At 43.9% G+C, this 18,857-nt stretch overlaps 1 protein-coding gene across 2 annotated transcripts in view; it reads left to right on the top strand.

Moving 5' to 3' along the window:
- Positions 1-18,857, top strand: part of sgcd (sarcoglycan, delta (dystrophin-associated glycoprotein)) — a 244,467-nt gene that overhangs the window by 23,865 nt on the left and 201,745 nt on the right. For both annotated transcript variants that reach the window (XM_068043858.1, XM_068043856.1), the window contains exon 2: positions 8,169-8,357. In XM_068043858.1, the coding sequence (XP_067899959.1) occupies positions 8,169-8,357 (189 nt within the window). The remainder of the gene's footprint in view (positions 1-8,168; positions 8,358-18,857) is intronic.

Here is an 18,857-nt window from a genome sequence, read left to right on the forward strand (position 1 = left end):
AACTCGCAGATTTTGCACCCGATGACGATGAAGAGCAACACCCTCCACACAAGGGCAGAGCCCCAGGCATCAGGAGGGCAGAGAAGAGGGATGAGGGGCAGGAAGAGCACAGAGGCCATACCCTCAGCATAGGATCTACTGGAAAAGACAGAGCTGCCTGGAGATGACTGAGAATCAGTGCTGCAGAAGACTGTGACTCTCCAGGCAGATGGTTATAGACATTTGTGCCCTTGTCACCAAAGACCTCACACCTTGCAGCACTGGACGTCATGCCCTGCCAGTAGCCTTCAAAGTCACTGTGGTCTTGAACCTCTTCCCTTCTGGCTGCTCCCAAGGATCAGCTGTGGATCTTGGTGGCATCTCATAAATGGCTGCCCACCACTGAATCTCACAGGTCACTGATGCCCTATTTGCCAGAGCTGGGCAGTACATTCAATTCCAGACTGATGGGGCCTTACAGGCACAGAGGGCACTGGGTTTGCCATCATTATTGGATTTCCCCCAAGTCCAGGGCATGATTGCTTGCACCCATGTGGCCATCAAGGCACCCAGTGCCTGTCCAATCGGATTCATTAACAGGAAGGGATTCCACTCCCTCAATGTTCAGCTGGTCTGCGACCACAATAATAGCTTCCTCCATGTGTGCGCTTGCTTTCCTGGCAGCTGCCATGACTTCTTCATCCTTCAACAGTCCAGGTTGCTGCAGTTTTTCACTTCAACCCCCAAAGTTCATGAATGTATGCTAGGGGACAAGAGCTATCCCTTGAAGAGATGGCTACTGACCCCTCTATGAGAGCCCAGACAGAGCCACAGAGGCGATACAACCCAAATTATTTGCTCACCAGGACCACTATTGAGCATGCCATTGGGTCTCTGAAAATGCAGTTCTGGTCAGATGGCACCCTGCAATACACACCTGCAAGGGTCTTGCTCATTGTTCTGGTCTGCTGCGCAATCATGGACCTCCAGAAAGGTACGAACCTTGGGACCAGTGAGGCCCTGGAAGGACACAGAGGAAGAGGAGAGCAGGACTTGAAAGAGAAGAAGGAAGAGGAGGCGGAAGGGGAAGATACAGAACACCGACGTGTTCCAGGGGGGTGCACAGGGAGGTGGCTGGCGCAGGGCTCGAAGGTCTCGTCAGAATGCCATGAATGTCAGGGATAATCTGATTCAGGAAAATTTCAACTGAGCCCCTTTGGGCTCCCACGAGGAACAGTATGGTATCGAACTCACTCTGAGCTGCCTGTACTAACACTTGCACTGAAGAACATGTAAACTCTTGCAGCCAACGAAGGATGCACCTCTGCCCAGAGCTTTCACCGCCATCATTGAGGAACGCTTTCTCTCTTTCACCACCTCATCGCTCTTTTCATTTCCTGCCATTAATAAAAGGAGTCTCATGCATGTGGCTTCAAGTGTTATTATTTACATGGTGCTCAATGAGGAAAGCAGTGCACAGATACAGGAAGATGACACCCCGGTGATCCAATCAGTGCTCTGCCCGATGCAGTGGCCTCCAGTCTTGGCCACTTCTACGCAGTGCTCCCCTTGTTGCCTCTGAGGAGGTGGAGGCATCCTGCTCACCTGTTTCAGTTTGCGGCTGAGATACATGTGGTGGTGATCCTCATTGTGGAGATGCCCATGGGGACATCTCCAGAGGCTGCTATACTTGCTTCATTGCTGGGGCAACCTCTGTCACTGGGCCCTGCTGCACAATTGCTTCCTCTATCAGAGAGGCCAAGGAGTCTGAAGATGATAATGGCACCCCGTGAGGGATGAAAAACTCATCCTCTTCTGTGACATCCTCAGCCCTTGGCTGTCACTCCGGATGGTTGGAAGGAAGCACCAGCTGGGGTGCAACTGGAATGCCCTCCAAACATCTCTATGTCGCCAGCACCACTGACTGGTGTATGTCAGTGTGCAGATCCTGCACGCACTCCAAGTGCTGCTGCATATGGCTCTCCGTGAGGTTGGCCACTCTCTCAATGGAGGAGCTCATGCTCTCAAAGTCCTGAGCCATTGTGGCACACATGAGCTGAATGGACTCTTCATTCTCCGCTCATGACCCCTCACTACCTGAGGAACTCCAACATGTGTGAGTGCATCTGTGTGAGTGCATCTGTTGCTACTGGTCTAGGAAGAACTTCTTTTCCTGTGACTCCTGAGGCCCTGCATCTGTTCCCAGCTGAGCAGGGTTGTGTCTATCCTCCCTCCTCCAAGGGGAGCTGCCCACAGCTCTCTCTGCCACTGGCACCTCCTATGCACACTAGGTCCATGCTCCTCACCCAGCGTCACCCTATCAAAATGCGTGCAAGGACCCACCAAGATGAGTGCATCTGCACTAGTGGACAATGTGCACATAAGATGTGACAGTGCTTCTTCGGTGTTCTGCTGCTCCTCTTGGCCCAGTGCTGGTGTGGGAGAAAGTCTCCTTGGATTGATGTCTGTATCTGTGGGAGTCACAAGAAGAGATCATGAGAGTTAGCTTTGAAGAACTAAAGCCTCTGCACTGCTGAGGTTACCCAATGCACCTCAGGGTTCAGCATTCTGTTGGGTGGCATGGAGTGCAATGCATCCCTTTAATGAATGCAGTTCCTTTTGTAATCTCCATCACTACCATGAGTGCCCATCTCACCATAGCCAAATTCCTCGTGGTCTGCGATCCTGGCTATTTCCATCAATCCCTCCTCCACGGATGTGACGATCTGAAGCTAGGGGACTGCTCTACCCGCCTGTGCTCTCTCGTGAGCATTATGAGCCTTTTTTTCCTGCAAAGACAAAGGAAAGCGAGATGAGGCACTGCTGTCCTTTATGGCCAATGCCGTCTGCTCCTATTCATTAGAAGCTGCATGTTTCAGTGCTGGCAGGTCCTCAGCAGCAGTATGGCTCTGAGCCATTTTGAGGGGTCAGTAAGTGGCCTGGGCACACACTTCTCTCATGTTCAGAAGCAGCATGTGGCCTGAGGCTGCTCAGCTGGTGTGACTGCTGTGGGGTGAATACCCAGAGGCGTATCCGGAAGATTTGCATTGCACTCACCTTACCAGAGCATAGGAGGTCATTGAACGTCTTCCGACACTGGATCCAAGTTCTTTGGATGACACTTCTTCTGCTGAATCTTTCAGCAATGTCTACCCATGCCTGCTATATTTGGGTGGGTGGCCACCTCCTGCCATCCTCTGGGAAGAAGACCTCCCTCCTCTCCCTCACAGCCTCCAGCAGGACCTCCAGGTCCATATCTGAAAAATCAAGAGACTGTCCTGCCCCAGGTTCCAGATCTCTGGCTTTGCTGAGACATTTTGGAATTCAAGTCTTCTGAGAGCTCTCACTTTCTAGTATCAGCAGTCAACCGGCAACCACAATAATCAGTTTAAATCAGGCCCGCATTTGAATTGTCCCACCTCCATTCCCACCCTCGTGGCCATTAATTGGCCATCAAACCTGCTGCATAGCAATTAAAGGGACGCTCGCTCCCATGAAACTTGGGGCTGATTACTGTTTCCCCCCTGGGGGCGTGGTCAGGACCCAGAAATGGTCCCAACTTCCATTTCCCAACCCCACAGCAAAAATCCAGCCCCCGCTATGTAACTTACTTTTAGTAAATAAAAATAATTTGTATCTTAAAAATAATGGGATAACATTTAGCATCCTGCTAAAGTTGAATTGTACCCTCAATTTATTTTATTTAGGTTTTGTAGATGTTTAGAATTTTTTTTGTAATTTTATTTTATGTAACCAAATCCATTTAAATAGAGCCCCTGTTGTGAGCTCTTCATTATATGAAAATTAAATGGTTAAATAATGTTTATGGACGTGTTTCAAGAGTAATAATTTAATTGTTGAATCCACCCATTTTTGTGTTTTGTTAACGAAGTGTCCTTTGGGGAAATAAATGTAACATTAGGTTCAAATGTTTTTGGTAATTACCACATAAATAGCTGTGGCTTATTATAGGAAAGGAGTAAGAGTAAATAACTGCATCAGTTACCTCAACAAACAATGTTGGTACAAGGACTTTAAAGATTTCAATAAAAGCTTGAATCAAACACGCAGTATTCTGTTATTAATCTAGAGAACCAATTTTATTCTTACTTAGATGAGGTAAAAATAGAAAGCAAAGGTAAGAATGAATAATCTGAATTGACCTAAGCCAATAACATTCCATTGTGATCTGGCTCTATGTTTCAATGTTATCCAATTTAGCTATCTCATAAAAATCCAGGAGCTGTAGTTAACCTGTTGTGCTTATTATAAAGATATTGGTGCTGTAGGTTACCTGTTGTGATTATTATAGGTCATAGATTATTGTAGGTCATAGAGTCATAGAGTTATAAAGTCATTTACGGCAGGGAGGAGCCCATTCAGCTCATTGAGTACATGCCGACTCTCCAGGGAGCAATCCAATCAGTCCCACTCCCCCACTTGATCCCTATAGCTCTGCAAGTTAATGTCCTTCAAGTGGCCATCCAATTTCCTTTTGAAATCACTGATTGTTTGTGCTTCATAATTTTGTACACTTTTATCAAATCTCCCTTCAATCTCCTTTGCTCTAAGGTTACCTTCTGTGATTATTATAAATATATTGGTGCTGTAAGTTACTGTTGTGATTATTATAAAGGTATTGGTGCTGTAAGTAAGTTACTGTTGTGATTGTTATAAAGGTATCGGTACTGTAGGTTACCTGTCGTGATGGTTATAATGGTATTGGTGCCGTAGGTTACCTGTCGTGATTGTTATTAAGGAATTGGTGCTGAAAGTTACTGTTGTGATTGTTATCAAGGTATTAGTGCTGTAAGTTACTGTTGTGATTGTTATAAAGGTTCGGTGCTATAGGTTACCTGTTGTGGTTATTATAAAGGTATTGGTGCTGTAGATTACTTCTTTTGATTATTATAATAGTATTGGTGCTGTAGGTTACCTGTTGTGATTGTTATAATGGTATTTGGTGTTGTAGGTTACTTGTGATTGTTATAAGGACTAGAAAAGCTCTCATGGCCTTGCTCATAGTGAGCTGAAAATTTTGATGAGAAGGGTTCTTATGCCCAGTAAGCTTACCAGAGACTCGGAATTATTGACATTGGGGTTGATTGCATCTTCCTGTCTAATTGTTCTGATGTTCGTGGCTGATAGGTCTGTAAGGCCCATGGGGACTGTTTCGTTGGATCCAGTAATAACTGCTATAAGACCCCAGGAGCTGGCACTGGGGTCTGATTATCGTAGCTGTGGCCATTTTGCATCTTCTACATCACAGTGAGACGCTCCCCAGATGGTCTCGATTGCCGGGTATAAGCATCTCCCATCACTTTAAGATGCTGAATAGTGTCTGTGCAGAGAGGATGTGGATGGGTGATCTGTGGATATCAAGCCCCAAGGGCTCCTGTTAATGCAAACACATTGAAAGGGCTTCAGCCTCATTTTGCCAGAGGACATGCGACTTTGGCCCACTACATTGGCTGCAAGGTGTTGACAAATTAACATCTATCAAGAGCCTGGCATTCGACTGAAGTAAGGAATCTGCGAACGGAAGACAGCATCGTGAATCCGGATCCTATGGGCTTTACTAAAGTTGCTTGTTCAGGGGCGACTAATAGACTTGGAAGTAATTGGCACATGGTGCAGGACCATCTAGATTATACTTCCATTACACAGAGCCCCAGTGGGTGGGTAAAGACAAATTTGATATACCAGAGCTCAAGTTGCTGGGTGTGGTTCCAGGCGTCAACGTTGAGAGTTCAGTTGTTTGTTCTTGTTTGTTGTCCCCCGTTGTAATGTTGTTTGGTTTGTTAATAAAGCATCAAATCAGATGTATATAAGGGTAGGTCTTCGGACCACTAACCAATGAACCTGAACTCAGTTGTGCCTCTGTTGGTGCGGCGTTCCACCCTTGGTAGACATTAAAGGCACAGTTGTATCACAAAAAAGATCATACTGGTCCTGGTCCCCCTCCAGTATAAAGTTGAGTTCCCTTGGTTGTGGTCACTCCTGCATAGTACTTTGAACATGGAAGAACCATGTGAAAATTCAGATTGAGAACTCTGAGCAGTGAAGACAAAGTGTAAAGGTATGACTAGAGGCTGTGTGCTGATTGTGTTCTTGGTGAGACAGGACTTATGACCGGACTTACAGCAAACAGTCTATTTTACAACAAAGTCTATTTAATCAGCAAACAGAGCCTGTTTAAACAGCATACTACAGCAAACAGCCTACAGAGTCTATTTAAAAAGAGCATCGTGACTGAAACTGTAGCATCATTTTCCAATAAAACAGGCTGATTTCTCCAGCAAGATGCAATGAGGGGACAACAGTTACATAATACTCTGTAAACTCAATCCCAGTCTCTTACAGCAGTACAGTCTCCAGGCATCATTGACAGGGTGGAATTAACCGATTATCTCCATTCTGGCAGGAATAATGGTGCCACTATATGCAACCTTGTTTGTATATGTAAAGTTGATTACATTTACTGAATCGTGCGGATTATGCTATTTGAATTGAAAGTTAGCTTGAGACAACTGAGTGAATGATAAGGTTTAGTCCAGTAAAAATGTACCTTGCTTTGCAAATGAGAGAATGCGTGTGCTGTGAAAGGCTGAAAAGTGAATTTCTGTTGAAGGAAGGTTCGCCCTGAGTGGGAATGGTGGTGGTTATATTGTAACTGTGTGTAATCATACTAGTTTTAGAATTGGAAGGCCATGCTTTCCAAAACAACAGGAATTCTTTTGATGAGGTAACTATGAGAAGTAAGATTAATTTGTAAGAAAAAAGAATCACCATCAGATAGATACAAATATCACAATTTGCCCTCACTGAGTAACGACACTGATCTCTCAGTTTATGACAAAGAACCCTGAGAATACATAATGTGCTATAATTAATTGAGAGCCCTCATATTACAGCATATATTGGCAAACATATCTTTTTTGCCAATATGTAAAGTCAAGATTTCCAATATGTCATGGTGCACAGGAGAACATATCCCACAAATGCCCACATCCAGCCCTCACGTTTCTGCCCATTAGTTTTGATGAGTGTAAAATAGCAGACTGGGAGCATGCAGTTATTGATAAACCTTGAGCATGTACCAAGGAGCTAGGGATTGGAATTTTTATCCACAAAATTCTGGATCCCCCCCTCAGCTATGTCTAGACGCTAGGGAGAAGCTGGCTTTCTTTGCACTTTCAGTAGGATTTGTGTGTATTCTGAAGAGCACAGAGGTAGTGGTTATGAAGGATTGTATAACCAAGAACAGACCAATGGAACAGAGTTGTTAAGGATGAGATTTTGGAAATATAACAAAAAAAATTGCCATTGTTTTAGAAAGCCAGCTTCAGAAAGTGTGAAAGTGATCAAGTTGATCTCTGTAGTGACATGAAAAAACATCTTATCCATGAGCCTCATAGTGGAATTGACATGGGATTAGTGAGAAAAACTCATTTTTATGCTATTTAAGAAAATAATTTAACATTTTCAGTGTTGACACTTTTCTTAGTGTTTTGCTTCTATGAGGATACAAGAGAAAGAAGCAGGAACAGTGTTCGATCATTCAGCCCCTCAGGTCTGTTCCATCTTACGAATAGATCATGACTGATATGTACCTCAACTTCATTTATCATCTCTGTTCTGTAAACCTTGACATCTTACCTAACAAACATCTAATGATCTCAGTCTTGAAAATTTCAATTGACCCAGCTTCCACAGCCTTTTGGACAAAGAGTTCCAGATTAAGACATTTTGTGTGAAAATGTACTTCCTGATTTCACTTCTAAGTGACCTTGCTGTAATTTTAAGATTGTACCCTCTTGTTCTGGATTCCCCAAAATCCACTTTAACAAGTCCCTTTAACATTTTAGATACGATTAGATCATCCCTTAACCTGAAATATAGAGGGTGGGAGGGTAATTTTAACCTAACTCACCAGACCTGAAACCTATGTGAATGGGGTGAAATGCTGCTTTTACATTTTGTCCAATATTACTCTCCATTGGGTGGGGTGCAAATCCAGCAATGTATCTTATCAGTTTACCAATGGGAAGGTTAGGTTAAATGATCGAGAAAGTACAAGATAAAGCTAATCAACAGGGAAAATTGTCCATCAATTTTAGGTTAAAGGATGTTGGAGCCCTGAGAAACATCTAATTTTCTTTCAGTTAATGATCTTTTTCATTATGCAGATGACACAGGAACAGTACTTGACTCAACGAAACAACATCCAGACCTCAGAAAACCAATATGTCTACAAAATTGGGATTTATGGTTGGCGAAAGCGGTGCCTTTATTTTCTTGTCCTCCTCTTGATGATTCTGCTGCTGGTGAATCTCGCTCTGACAATATGGATCCTGAAGGTCATGAATTTCACAAAAGTAAGTAGCCCTTAAAGCAAACAGGAAACAAGGATTTTTTTTAATATGTGCAAGCAATGTACTGTGATTTTTTGAAGAATAACTTCTTATTACATGGTCCATCACAGTTGCAAGTCAGTAAAGATCCTGAATGAAAAGTGTCCCTTAAATGAAAGCCTGCTGAAAAGTAATGAAGAGTTTCTGTACAAGCCCTCACTATGAGGAATGTACTACGATAATTTCGCAACTATTTACATTACATAGAAATGAAAGATTTTACTTCCAATCTGATGGTTATTCACTTGCTGAAATTGTGAGCTCTGATGATGTAGATCATACTGTTCTAGTGAGCAGCAGGCATATGCTGGCTCATCAGTGTGAACCCTGATCCATTAGAACATAGATAGAACATAGAACATTACAGCGCAGTACAGGCCCTTCAGCCCTCGATGGTGCGCCGACCTGTGAAACCATCTGACCTACACTATTCCATTTTCATCCATATGTCTATCCAATGACCACTTAAATGCCCTGAAAGTTGGCGAGTCTACTACTGTTGCAGGCAGGGCGTTCCACGCCCCTACTACTCTCTGAGTAAAGAAACTACCTCTGACATCTGTCCTATATCTATCACCCCTCAACTTAAAGCTATGTCCCCTCGTGTTTGCCATCACCATCCAAAGAAAAAGGCTCTCACTATCCACCCTGTCCAACCCTCTGATTATCTTATATGCCTCTATTAAGTCACCTCTTCTCCTCCTTCTCTCTAACGAAAACAAACTCAAGTCCCTCAGCCTTTCCTCGTAAGACCTTCCCTCCATACCAGGCAACATCCTAGTAAATCTCCTCTGCACCTTTTCCAAAGCTTCCACATCCTTCCTGTAATGCGGTGACCAGAACTGCACGCAATACTCCAGGTGCGGCCGCACCAGAGTTCTGTACAGCTGCAGCATGACCTCGTGGCTCCTAAACTCGATCCCCCTACTAATAAAAGCTAACACACCATATGCCTTCTTAACAGCTCTATTAACCTGGGTGGCAACTTTCAGGGATTTATGTACCTGGACACCAAGATCTCTCTGCTCATCTACACTACCAAGAATCTTCCCATTAGCCCAGTATTCTGCAATCCTGTTACTCCTTCCGAAGTGAATCACCTCACACTTTTCAGCATTAAACTCCATTTGCCATCTCTCAGCCCAGCTCTGCAGCCTATCTATGTCCCTCTGTTACCTACAACATCCTTCGGCACTATCCACAACTCCACCGACCTTCGTGTCATCCGCAAATTTACTAACCCACCCTTCTACACCCTCATCCAGGTCATTTATAAAAATGACAAACAGCAGTGGCCCCAAAACAGATCCTTGCGGTACACCACTAGAAACTATACTCCAGGATGAACATTTACCATCAACCACCACCCTCTGTCTTCTTTCAGCTAACCAATTTCTGATCCAAAGCACTAATTCACCTTCAATCCCATACTTCTGTATTTTCTGCAATAGCCTACCGTGGGGAACTTTATCAAACGCCTTACTGAAATCCATATAGACCACATCCACGGCTTTACCCTCATCCACCTGTTTGGTCACCTTGTCAAAAAACTCAATAAGGTTTGTGAGGCACGACCTACCCTTCACAAAACCGTGCTGACTATCTCTAATGAACTTATTCTTTTCAAGATGATTATAAATCCTATCTCTTATAACCTTTTCCAACATTTTACCCACAACCGAAGTAAGGCTCACAGGTCTATAATTACCAGGGCTGTCTCTACTCCCCTTCTTGAACAAGGGGACAACATTTGCTATCCTCCAGTCTTCCGGCACTATTCCTGTCGACAATGACGACATAAAAATCAAGGACAAAGGCTCTGTAATCTCCTCCCTGGCTTCCCAGAGAATCCTAGGATAAATCCCATCTGGCCCAGGGGACTTATCTATTTTCACACTTTCCAAAATTGATAACACCTCCTCCTTGTGAACCTCAATCCCATCTAGCCTAGTAGTCTGTATCTCAGTATTCTCCTCGACAACATTTTCTTTCTCCACTGTAAATACTGACGAAAAATATTCATTTAACACTTCCCCTATCTCCTCCGATTCCACACACAACTTCCCACTACTATCCTTGATTGGCCCTAACCTATCTCTAGTCATTCTTTTATTCCTGATATACCTATAGAAGGCCTTAGGGTTTTCTTTGATCCTATCCGCCAATGACTTCTCGTGTCCTCTCCTTGCTCTTCTTATCTCTCCCTTTAGATCCTTCCTGGCTAGCTTGTAACTCTCAAGCGCCCTAACTGAGCCTTCACGTCTCATCCTAACATAAGCCTTCTTCTTCCTTTTGACAAGCGCTTCAACTTCTTTCGTAAACCACGGCTCCCTCGCTCGACAACTTCCTCCCTGCCTGACAGGTACATACTTATCAAGGACACGCAGTAGCTGATAAGCTGATAAGCGCAATAATGGAGCCATGATTTTCTAATTCAAGATTTTGTAAAACAATGACAGTTTGAAAAAGAAGACTATGAGGGGTAGATTTTGACAGCGTGTGGGTTTCAGGTGGCCACCTGATTGTCCCAACTGTCCGTCCAGTGCATTTTGAAGGTCTGGCCTCACTAGCATAGGGCTGGTGAGTTACAGGTGAAAAATGAGTGCCCTGGTTCAGCCTATGTTTGAGGGCTGGCACAATATTGGATGGACTCACCTGCACGCAGGGTCAGAGAGATGGTGGATCCAGGGGAGGTCTGGTCATGGTAGGGGAAAATCTTGGTGTAATAGTTTAGTTGAGTTTTTGTTGAGCCCAAAGGAAACTCCTGCTCCTCCGGGCCCGCAATAATAAATTAAAACTTGTCTTCTGGGCTCCTATTCAGCTGGACCAGCAGCTGAACATGTGCAGCCCTTGCATGGTGTGCACATCATAGCACCCTGATTTGCATATTAAAAGAGTCTACTGCCTAACTCAGTAGGCCCTTCTAAGTTAGCAAGGCTGGTTTGAGTGATAAGCTTTTTCCTGCCATCTAGGGACACAACTGTTTCTACGCAGTTGAAATTCTTCCCCTCTCTGTTCTTGTGATGAGGACCAGAAGGAAATTGAAGAATCGGGGCACAGTAAAATCAAATAGACCAAAAGATGCTTTTTGTAGACAAATGCTTCTGTTGAAGATAGGGTGAAACTATAGAAGAGGCAGAAGAAATAACAGAAAGAAAGCCGTTTTTGGTGAAAATAGACCAAATGATTGAGCTCTTGATTTCTGCTCAACCTCTGTATCTATGACAATGGTGTTAGTCCTCCTTGAGTTCTTTGCCAGATTTGATGTGGTTTACTACATTGTGCTCATTTGTCAACCAGCTTTGCGGGACTGCCATTGCTTGGTTTTTCTCCTACCTATCCAAATATAGCCAGAACATCTGCAGCAGTAGCTTCCCTTCCCTACTCATTGTCATCTCAGGAGTCCCCCTAAAAATCTATCCTTTGCCCAGTTATCTTCCTCGTCTATACATTGATGACATAATCTGCAGCTTCCACACGTACACTGATGATATCCAATTCTATATCTCCACACTTCCCTTGGCTCTTTGACTGGCTCCAGTCTTAGATGAGTCAAAACTTCCTCTAGCTCAAAATTGGGAAGACCAATGCCGTCATCTTTGTCCTCTGCTATAAACTCTGCTTTCTTCCCCCTCCTCAGCTACTGTCTCAGACCATTCACAAGTTTAACATTCTGTTTGACCCTGAGCTTCGTTTCAGGGCCATATCATATACATCACAAATAACTTTACTCCTACATCTCTAACATTGCTAGCCTTATTCCCTATCTCTGCTTTTCTGCTGCTGATGTGTGCCTTTTTTCATCTTTGTATTTAAATACTCCAATGCTCTCTTTGTTGGCCACTTTTCCTTTACCCGCCGTAATTTTCAACTTGTGAAGAACTGGGGTGAATGTATCTTGTCGCGCATTATGTCCCACTCATCATTACCTCACGATTTTATAGTCTCATACTTTAACTCCCTGGTCTCATCTGCCAATCTCCTGATCGAACCCAGCAGGAAGTGATAGCTGGCCAATGGGCAGGAGTGGAATATTGGGCAACAGAAGGATGCTGTTGGGAAAGAGTAAGGAGGGGAAGGGAAGCCAGGGTGGGAGGAGCTCAAGATTTCATTGTGGGCTCGGAGAAGCACTTTTACCTCCTCCTGGCCCACAAGGAAACAAACATTTTTTTTTAATTACCTGCCTGGGCTGCTTCTGGCCCTGGCTCCTCTTGCTGCCAAGTTGGTCAGGCAGAGAAGCCACAATGGCTTCCTCTTGCAAGTCTCCAGTTAAAAGTCTGACCCCAATGACATCATTAGAGCCCGATCTGTTTATTTAACATAGTAAGTGCACTGCCTGCCAGTGGATACCCCTCTCACCTGCTCAGCAAAGCAAATTAAGATGGCAGCCTTAAGGAAGGCAGCAAGATCAATGCAGGTAGATTGCATAGGTCATTTTAATTGCTTGACCACCCAGTTTCTGCTGGATTGGCAGGGTTAAAACTGATCCTCAAGTTTGTTTGACTCTTGTTGTTTGTGAATCTACCTCTCCCTTCATCCCACCAATGGTATTAGAGCTGTGTGGGTAATGATGTCTGGAATTTCTTTCCTAAGTCTCACTGGCTCTCTGCCATTCTGCTCCTTTTTAAAAAAATCTCCTCAAAATTCTCTGATCAAGCCTTTGCTCACTTTGCCTGACCTCCCTTCCTTTCTTGGCACCAACTATCCTTAGACTTATCTATAAAGGACCTTGGGAAATGTTTTACATTAAAAGCACTATATACTGACCCTATTACCTGGCCCAACTTTACTTCCTTCTCAATTGGAACACATTGCTCCCTATTTTATTCTGTTGATTTGACATAATTCAAGCCTTGGTTTCTTACCAAAAATGGACTGTAACAATTTGCATTTAATAAATTACTGCATTTGAGGAAATGAAAGGTGGCCAAAGCCTAGCTGAGTCTGCAAGGCAGAATTGATTATACATAATGTGAACTGATTGCTGATAATTAAAAGCTTTTACTATGCCTGAATTATTTACTTCTTCAGATTAATGTCACTTATGAGTAATGATGTTCTACCCGTTATTTAACTGTTTTATAAAGGTGCCTTAATAGAGAAAATGAATCTCTAGCTGTTTGTATAAAACTTTAATTAGTCAATACTGATAATGTCTTTAAAGAGAGCATTGGTAAATGCAGTTAATGCAGCTTAATTGTGTATTGTTAATTGCCTATCCCTGTGGATTGCGTATTTTTTGGTGTGCTGAGCCACATGCTGATTTATTTCAGATGACACAGACTTTATCATGCAACTTTTGCTATACTGCATGGATGGAGGTTGCACTTGGAGCTTTCTGGACCCTGCAGACTGTTATTGGAACCAATTTGTAATGCTGCTATTGTATGTGTCCCAAATCCCTCTCTCATGGGGCTGGATTTTAAGCAGTCCTTGACATCGTGATCCGATGATGCAAGGGGGTGGAAGGTTATCGGGAGTAGGTAGAAATGTGGAGTAATCAGTTCAGCCATGAACTTATTGAATGACAGAGCAGGCTCAAAGGGCCAAGTGGCCTGCTCCTGCTCCTGCTCCTAATTCGTATGCGTGTATGTATGTATGTAGCAGGGGTGAGGGAGCCTGAAGATGGCTCCGGATGGCTCCGGATGAGGTCTGCCACGGACCTCGATGCTGGCAGGGCCTAGCCCGATCCTCCTGGCGGCGGGTGATGGGACCACAATTTGAATATTTAAATCAATAAAATTAATTAATTTAAATATATTCACCCACGATCTTGAAGGCCTGCTGCGGCTGGTACGCCCACGCCTTCAGATCCCCGTCCGAGGAAATGAGGCGCAACACTGGTGGGGAGGGGGGAGGTGGTAAGTTTATCAGTGTGGTGGCGGGGGGGGTGGTGGGGTTGGTGGGAAACGGGGTAAAATACACATCATGAGTGTAGGGGATGGTGGGAAAGGCTGTACTTTAAACCTTATGCAGTTTGGCGGGGGTTGGGAAGTCAGATGGACAAGGTAGGTGTTTTGGGGGAAAAGGCAAATAGTTAATGTAATTGTTATTGGGGGTGGGAAAGGGGTCGTTGGAACTTTATTTATGTAATTCTGGGGAGATATCTCTTTAAAAATTTAAATATCCCAGCAGGGCTGACATTTTTTGAGCTCGCCACCAATACTGCTGAATGGCAATTAGTACAAATTCTTCCTGCTGCTTTTCTTTGGCTGGTCTCCCATTCTGTCTTTCTCCTCCCTCTGATTCTTAATTTAGCATTTATCTTCCCTGTCACTATCCTTTCTGTTTTCATTTTCCAGAGGTCCTGACCAATGTACCCCTGCCTGTGTAGCAACTCAAAAGTTTCCACATAGGCCGCACTCACGTTGGCCCCATTAAGTTACCACGCGTGCAGGGCTGCACAAATCTTTTTCTTAGGCAATCTGTTAGAAGCTGTGACTCTAGTTCCTTCACGCAAGTTAAATTGCTGTGCTGTCAAAAATGAGCACCTGCACTAGCTGGGCGAGAGCCACTATCATTTTGAGTTGTCTTCTGAGAATCAGAGGGATGCCCACTGCAACAAGGTGACTTACTTTTCTTCTCCCACTACCTTTGACATCAAACCCATGCTCCCTGATAAAGGATCAGAAAATGCCATGCAACCACCAATGATTTCACAGGTTTTCTCATTCTATTTTGGCTCTTGCATCTGGTCTCCTTTCTTTACTTTTGCATCTGTCCGTTCATAAAAACTCGTTTTAACCCCTACACTGCCTCCCACCCCCAGTAATTGAGGTTTTTTCACAATGTTTTAACAGAGCAGCTCTTAAGTTTTACACATTAGGAAAGATAGTTATCAGACAAGTGAGGAGCAAAATTAAATGGTCTTCATTTATTGTTCCCATACTCGAGGTATCTTCGGTCAATAAACATCTATAACTTAATTTTAGTTTTCAGGTGGTATCCATTTAAGTTTGATTGATTGTGCATAGTGTTCTCTGAACTTTTAAAATTACTCTCTTAATGAATACTCCAGTTGATGTAGTTCTTTGCTCTCTTTGCTCTACAGTATTATTATCAAATAGCAGCCTAACACTATTTACAGGCTCTTTGCACTTTTAATTGCTTCTTATCCAAATCATCTTGGCAGGAAACAAAGTTTCAGGGTGGTCACGAGCCTCATAGTATAATAAATCTATGCCAGTGAGAATGACAATTATTTATTTTCACTGAAGCTTGCTCAGTGCAACAGGATAAATTTGCTGTTGCTACAGTGTTAATGTAGTCATCCTGTTCTAGTTCCAATATGATGCCAGCAGAATGGAGCCTGTCTTTGCAGCTGACGATGCAGAAGAATCAAAGTACGCAATGAAGTAGTAACAGACTGGCAGTCACTGGGCTAACTCATAAAAGTACCCAGATAAAGTAACGAATGTCTCATCTGTAACTTGTTAATCTGTAGTCTCTCAACTTCAAAAATCTTTCTCACAAACACAATCCCTCCCTCTTTCACTCTCAAATATCACCCTTTCCCAACCTATATCCATCTCTCCCTTTCCTCTTACATGCATATTTTCTATCAAATTTAATCATTCACATCTTTCGACAATCTTTACTGTTTTCGGTCTACCTCACATTATCTCATATTCTCTCTGTTGCACACACACAAAAACTCTCCCTTACTCTGTTTTATCCTGCTCATAAAATCTTGATTTGCTCTCCTGAAACAGTTGCAGATGCTGGGTGAAAATTTTAACTGTCTTTGCTAAGCCAGGATATCTGGTCATTTGTAATAATGGAACATTCCAAGCATTCGACCCCCAATGTAATTTGCTCTGCCTGATGTAAATACCAATGTGTCAATATTTTCAGGTCAATCATTGGGAAGTCTTGTTGTGTGGGGTTATCAATTGTTCACATTGCAACCATGAAGATGTAACTCCATAAAATGGCCAGAACTGCAGCATGGATTGCCAGGGCTACTACAGTTAATCTAAGTTTTGTGCATCATAATTAACTCCAATCACCTAAATGGCACAAGATTACTCATTCTGTCTGTGACAATATTGTCCAGATAGTTTTCAAGAGGATTGTACTCTTTTGTCTTTTGCTTTTGAGCTTCTGGTCCTTTAGGGCTGTGAACCACCAACCACTAGAATTGGAAGAGTTTTTCAGAGACTAGTTTTTTAGTTTTAGTTTTAGAGATACAGCACTGAAACAGGCCCTTCGGCCCACCGAGTCTGTGCCGACCATCAACCACCCATTTATACTAATCCTACACTAATTCCATATTCCTACCACATACCCACCTGTCCTTATATTTCCCTACCACCTACCTATACTAGGGGCAATTTACCTGTCAACCAGCAAGTCTTTGGCATGTGGGAGGAAACCGGAGCACCCGGAGGAAACCCACGCAGACACAGGGAGAACTTGCAAACTCCACACAGGCAGTACCCAGAATTGAACCCGGGTCGCTGGAGCTGTGAGGCTGCGGTGCTAACCACTGCGCCACTGTGCCGCCCAAAACAACTTAACAATTGGACTAAAGTGGATGTTTGGCAATTCAGACTAATGGTTTCTTTTCAAAGAACAGTGCAACACAGGAATAGGCCATTCGGCCCTCCAAGCCTGCGCCGATCTTGATGCCTGCCTAAACTAAAACCTTCTGCACTTCCGGGGACTGTATCCCTCTATTCCCATCCTATTCATGTATTTTTCAAGATGCCTCTTAAACGTCGCTATCGTACCTGCTTCCACCACCTCCACCGGCAGCAAGTTCCAGGCACTCACCACCCTCTGTGTAAAGAACTTGCCTCGCACATCTCCTCTAAACTTTGCCCCTCTCACCTTAAACCTATGTCCCCTAGTAACTGACTCTTCCACCCTGGGATAAAGCTTCTGACTATCCACTCTGTCCATGCCATTCATAACGTTGTAAACCTTTATCAAGTTGCCCCTCCACCTCCGTCGTTCCAGTGAAAACAATCCGAGTTTTTCCAACCTCTCCTCATAGCTAATGCCCTCCAGACCAGGCAACATCCTGGTAAACCTCCTCTGTACCCTCTCCAAAGCCTCCACGTCCTTCTGGTAGTGTGGCGACCAGAATTGCACGCAATATTCTAAGTGTGGCCTAACTAAGGTTCTGTACAGCTGCAACATGACTTGCCAATTTTTATACTCTATGCCCCGACCGATGAAGGCAAGCATGCCGTATGACTTCTTGACTACCTTATCCACCTGCGTTTCCACTTTCAGTGACCTGTGGACCTGTACGCCCAGATCACTCTGCCTGTCAATACTCCTAAGGGTTCTGCCATTTACTGTGTACCTCCCACCTGCAAAATGCATTACCTCATATTTGTCCGGATTAAACTCCATCTGCCATTTCTCTGCCCAAGTCTTCAACCGATCTATATCCTGCTGTATCCTCTGACAATCCTCATCATTATTTGCAACTCCACCAACCTTTGTGTCGTCAGCAAACTTATTAATCAGACCAGCTACATTTTCTTCCAAATCATTTATATATACTATAAACAGCAAAGGTCCCAGCACTGATCCCTGCGGAACACCACTAGTCACATCCCTCCATTCAGAAAAACACCCATCCACTGTTACCCTCTGTCTTCTGTGACCGAGCCAGTTCTGTATCCAACTTGCCAGCTCACCTCTGATCCCATGTGACTTCACCTTTTGCACCAGTCTGCCATGCGGGATCTTGTCAAAGGCTTTACTAAAGTCCATATAGACAACATCCACCGCCCTTCCCTCATCAATCATCTCCGTCACTTCCTCAAAAAACTCAATCAAATGAGTAAGACACGACCTCCCCTTCACAAAACCGTGCTGTCTCTTGCTAATAAGTTTGTTTGTTTCCAAATGGGAGTAAATCCTGTCCTGAAGAATCCTCTCTAATAGTTTCCCTAGCACTGACGTAAGGCTCACCAGCCTATAATTTCCTGGATTATCCTTGCCACCCTTCTTAAACAAAGGAACAACATTGGCTATTCTCCAGTCCTCTGGGACCTCACCTGTAGCCAATGAGGGTGCAAAGATTTCTGTCAAGGCCCCAGCAATTTCTTCCCTTGCCTCCCTCAGTATTCTGGGGTAGATCCCATCAGGCCCTGAGGACTTATCTACCTTAATGCTTTGCAAGACACCCAACACCTCCTCTTTTTTAAATAATGAGATGACTGAGACTATCTACACTCCCTTCTCTCGGCTCATCATCCCCCAAGTCCTTCTCTTTGGTGAATACTGATGCAAAGTACTCATTTAGTACCTCGCCATTTCCTCTGGCTCCACACATAGATTCCCTTCTCTGTCCTTGAGTGGGCCAACCCTTTCCCTGGATACCCTCTTGCTCTTTATATACGTATAAAAAGTTTTGGGATTTTCCTTAATTCTGTTTGCCAATGACTTTTCATGACCCCTTTTAGCCCTCCTGACTCCTTGCTTAAGTTCCTTCCTACTGTCTTT

Source organism: Heterodontus francisci, chromosome 12 (assembly GCF_036365525.1).
Source record: "Heterodontus francisci isolate sHetFra1 chromosome 12, sHetFra1.hap1, whole genome shotgun sequence".
Taxonomy (NCBI): domain Eukaryota; kingdom Metazoa; phylum Chordata; class Chondrichthyes; order Heterodontiformes; family Heterodontidae; genus Heterodontus; species Heterodontus francisci.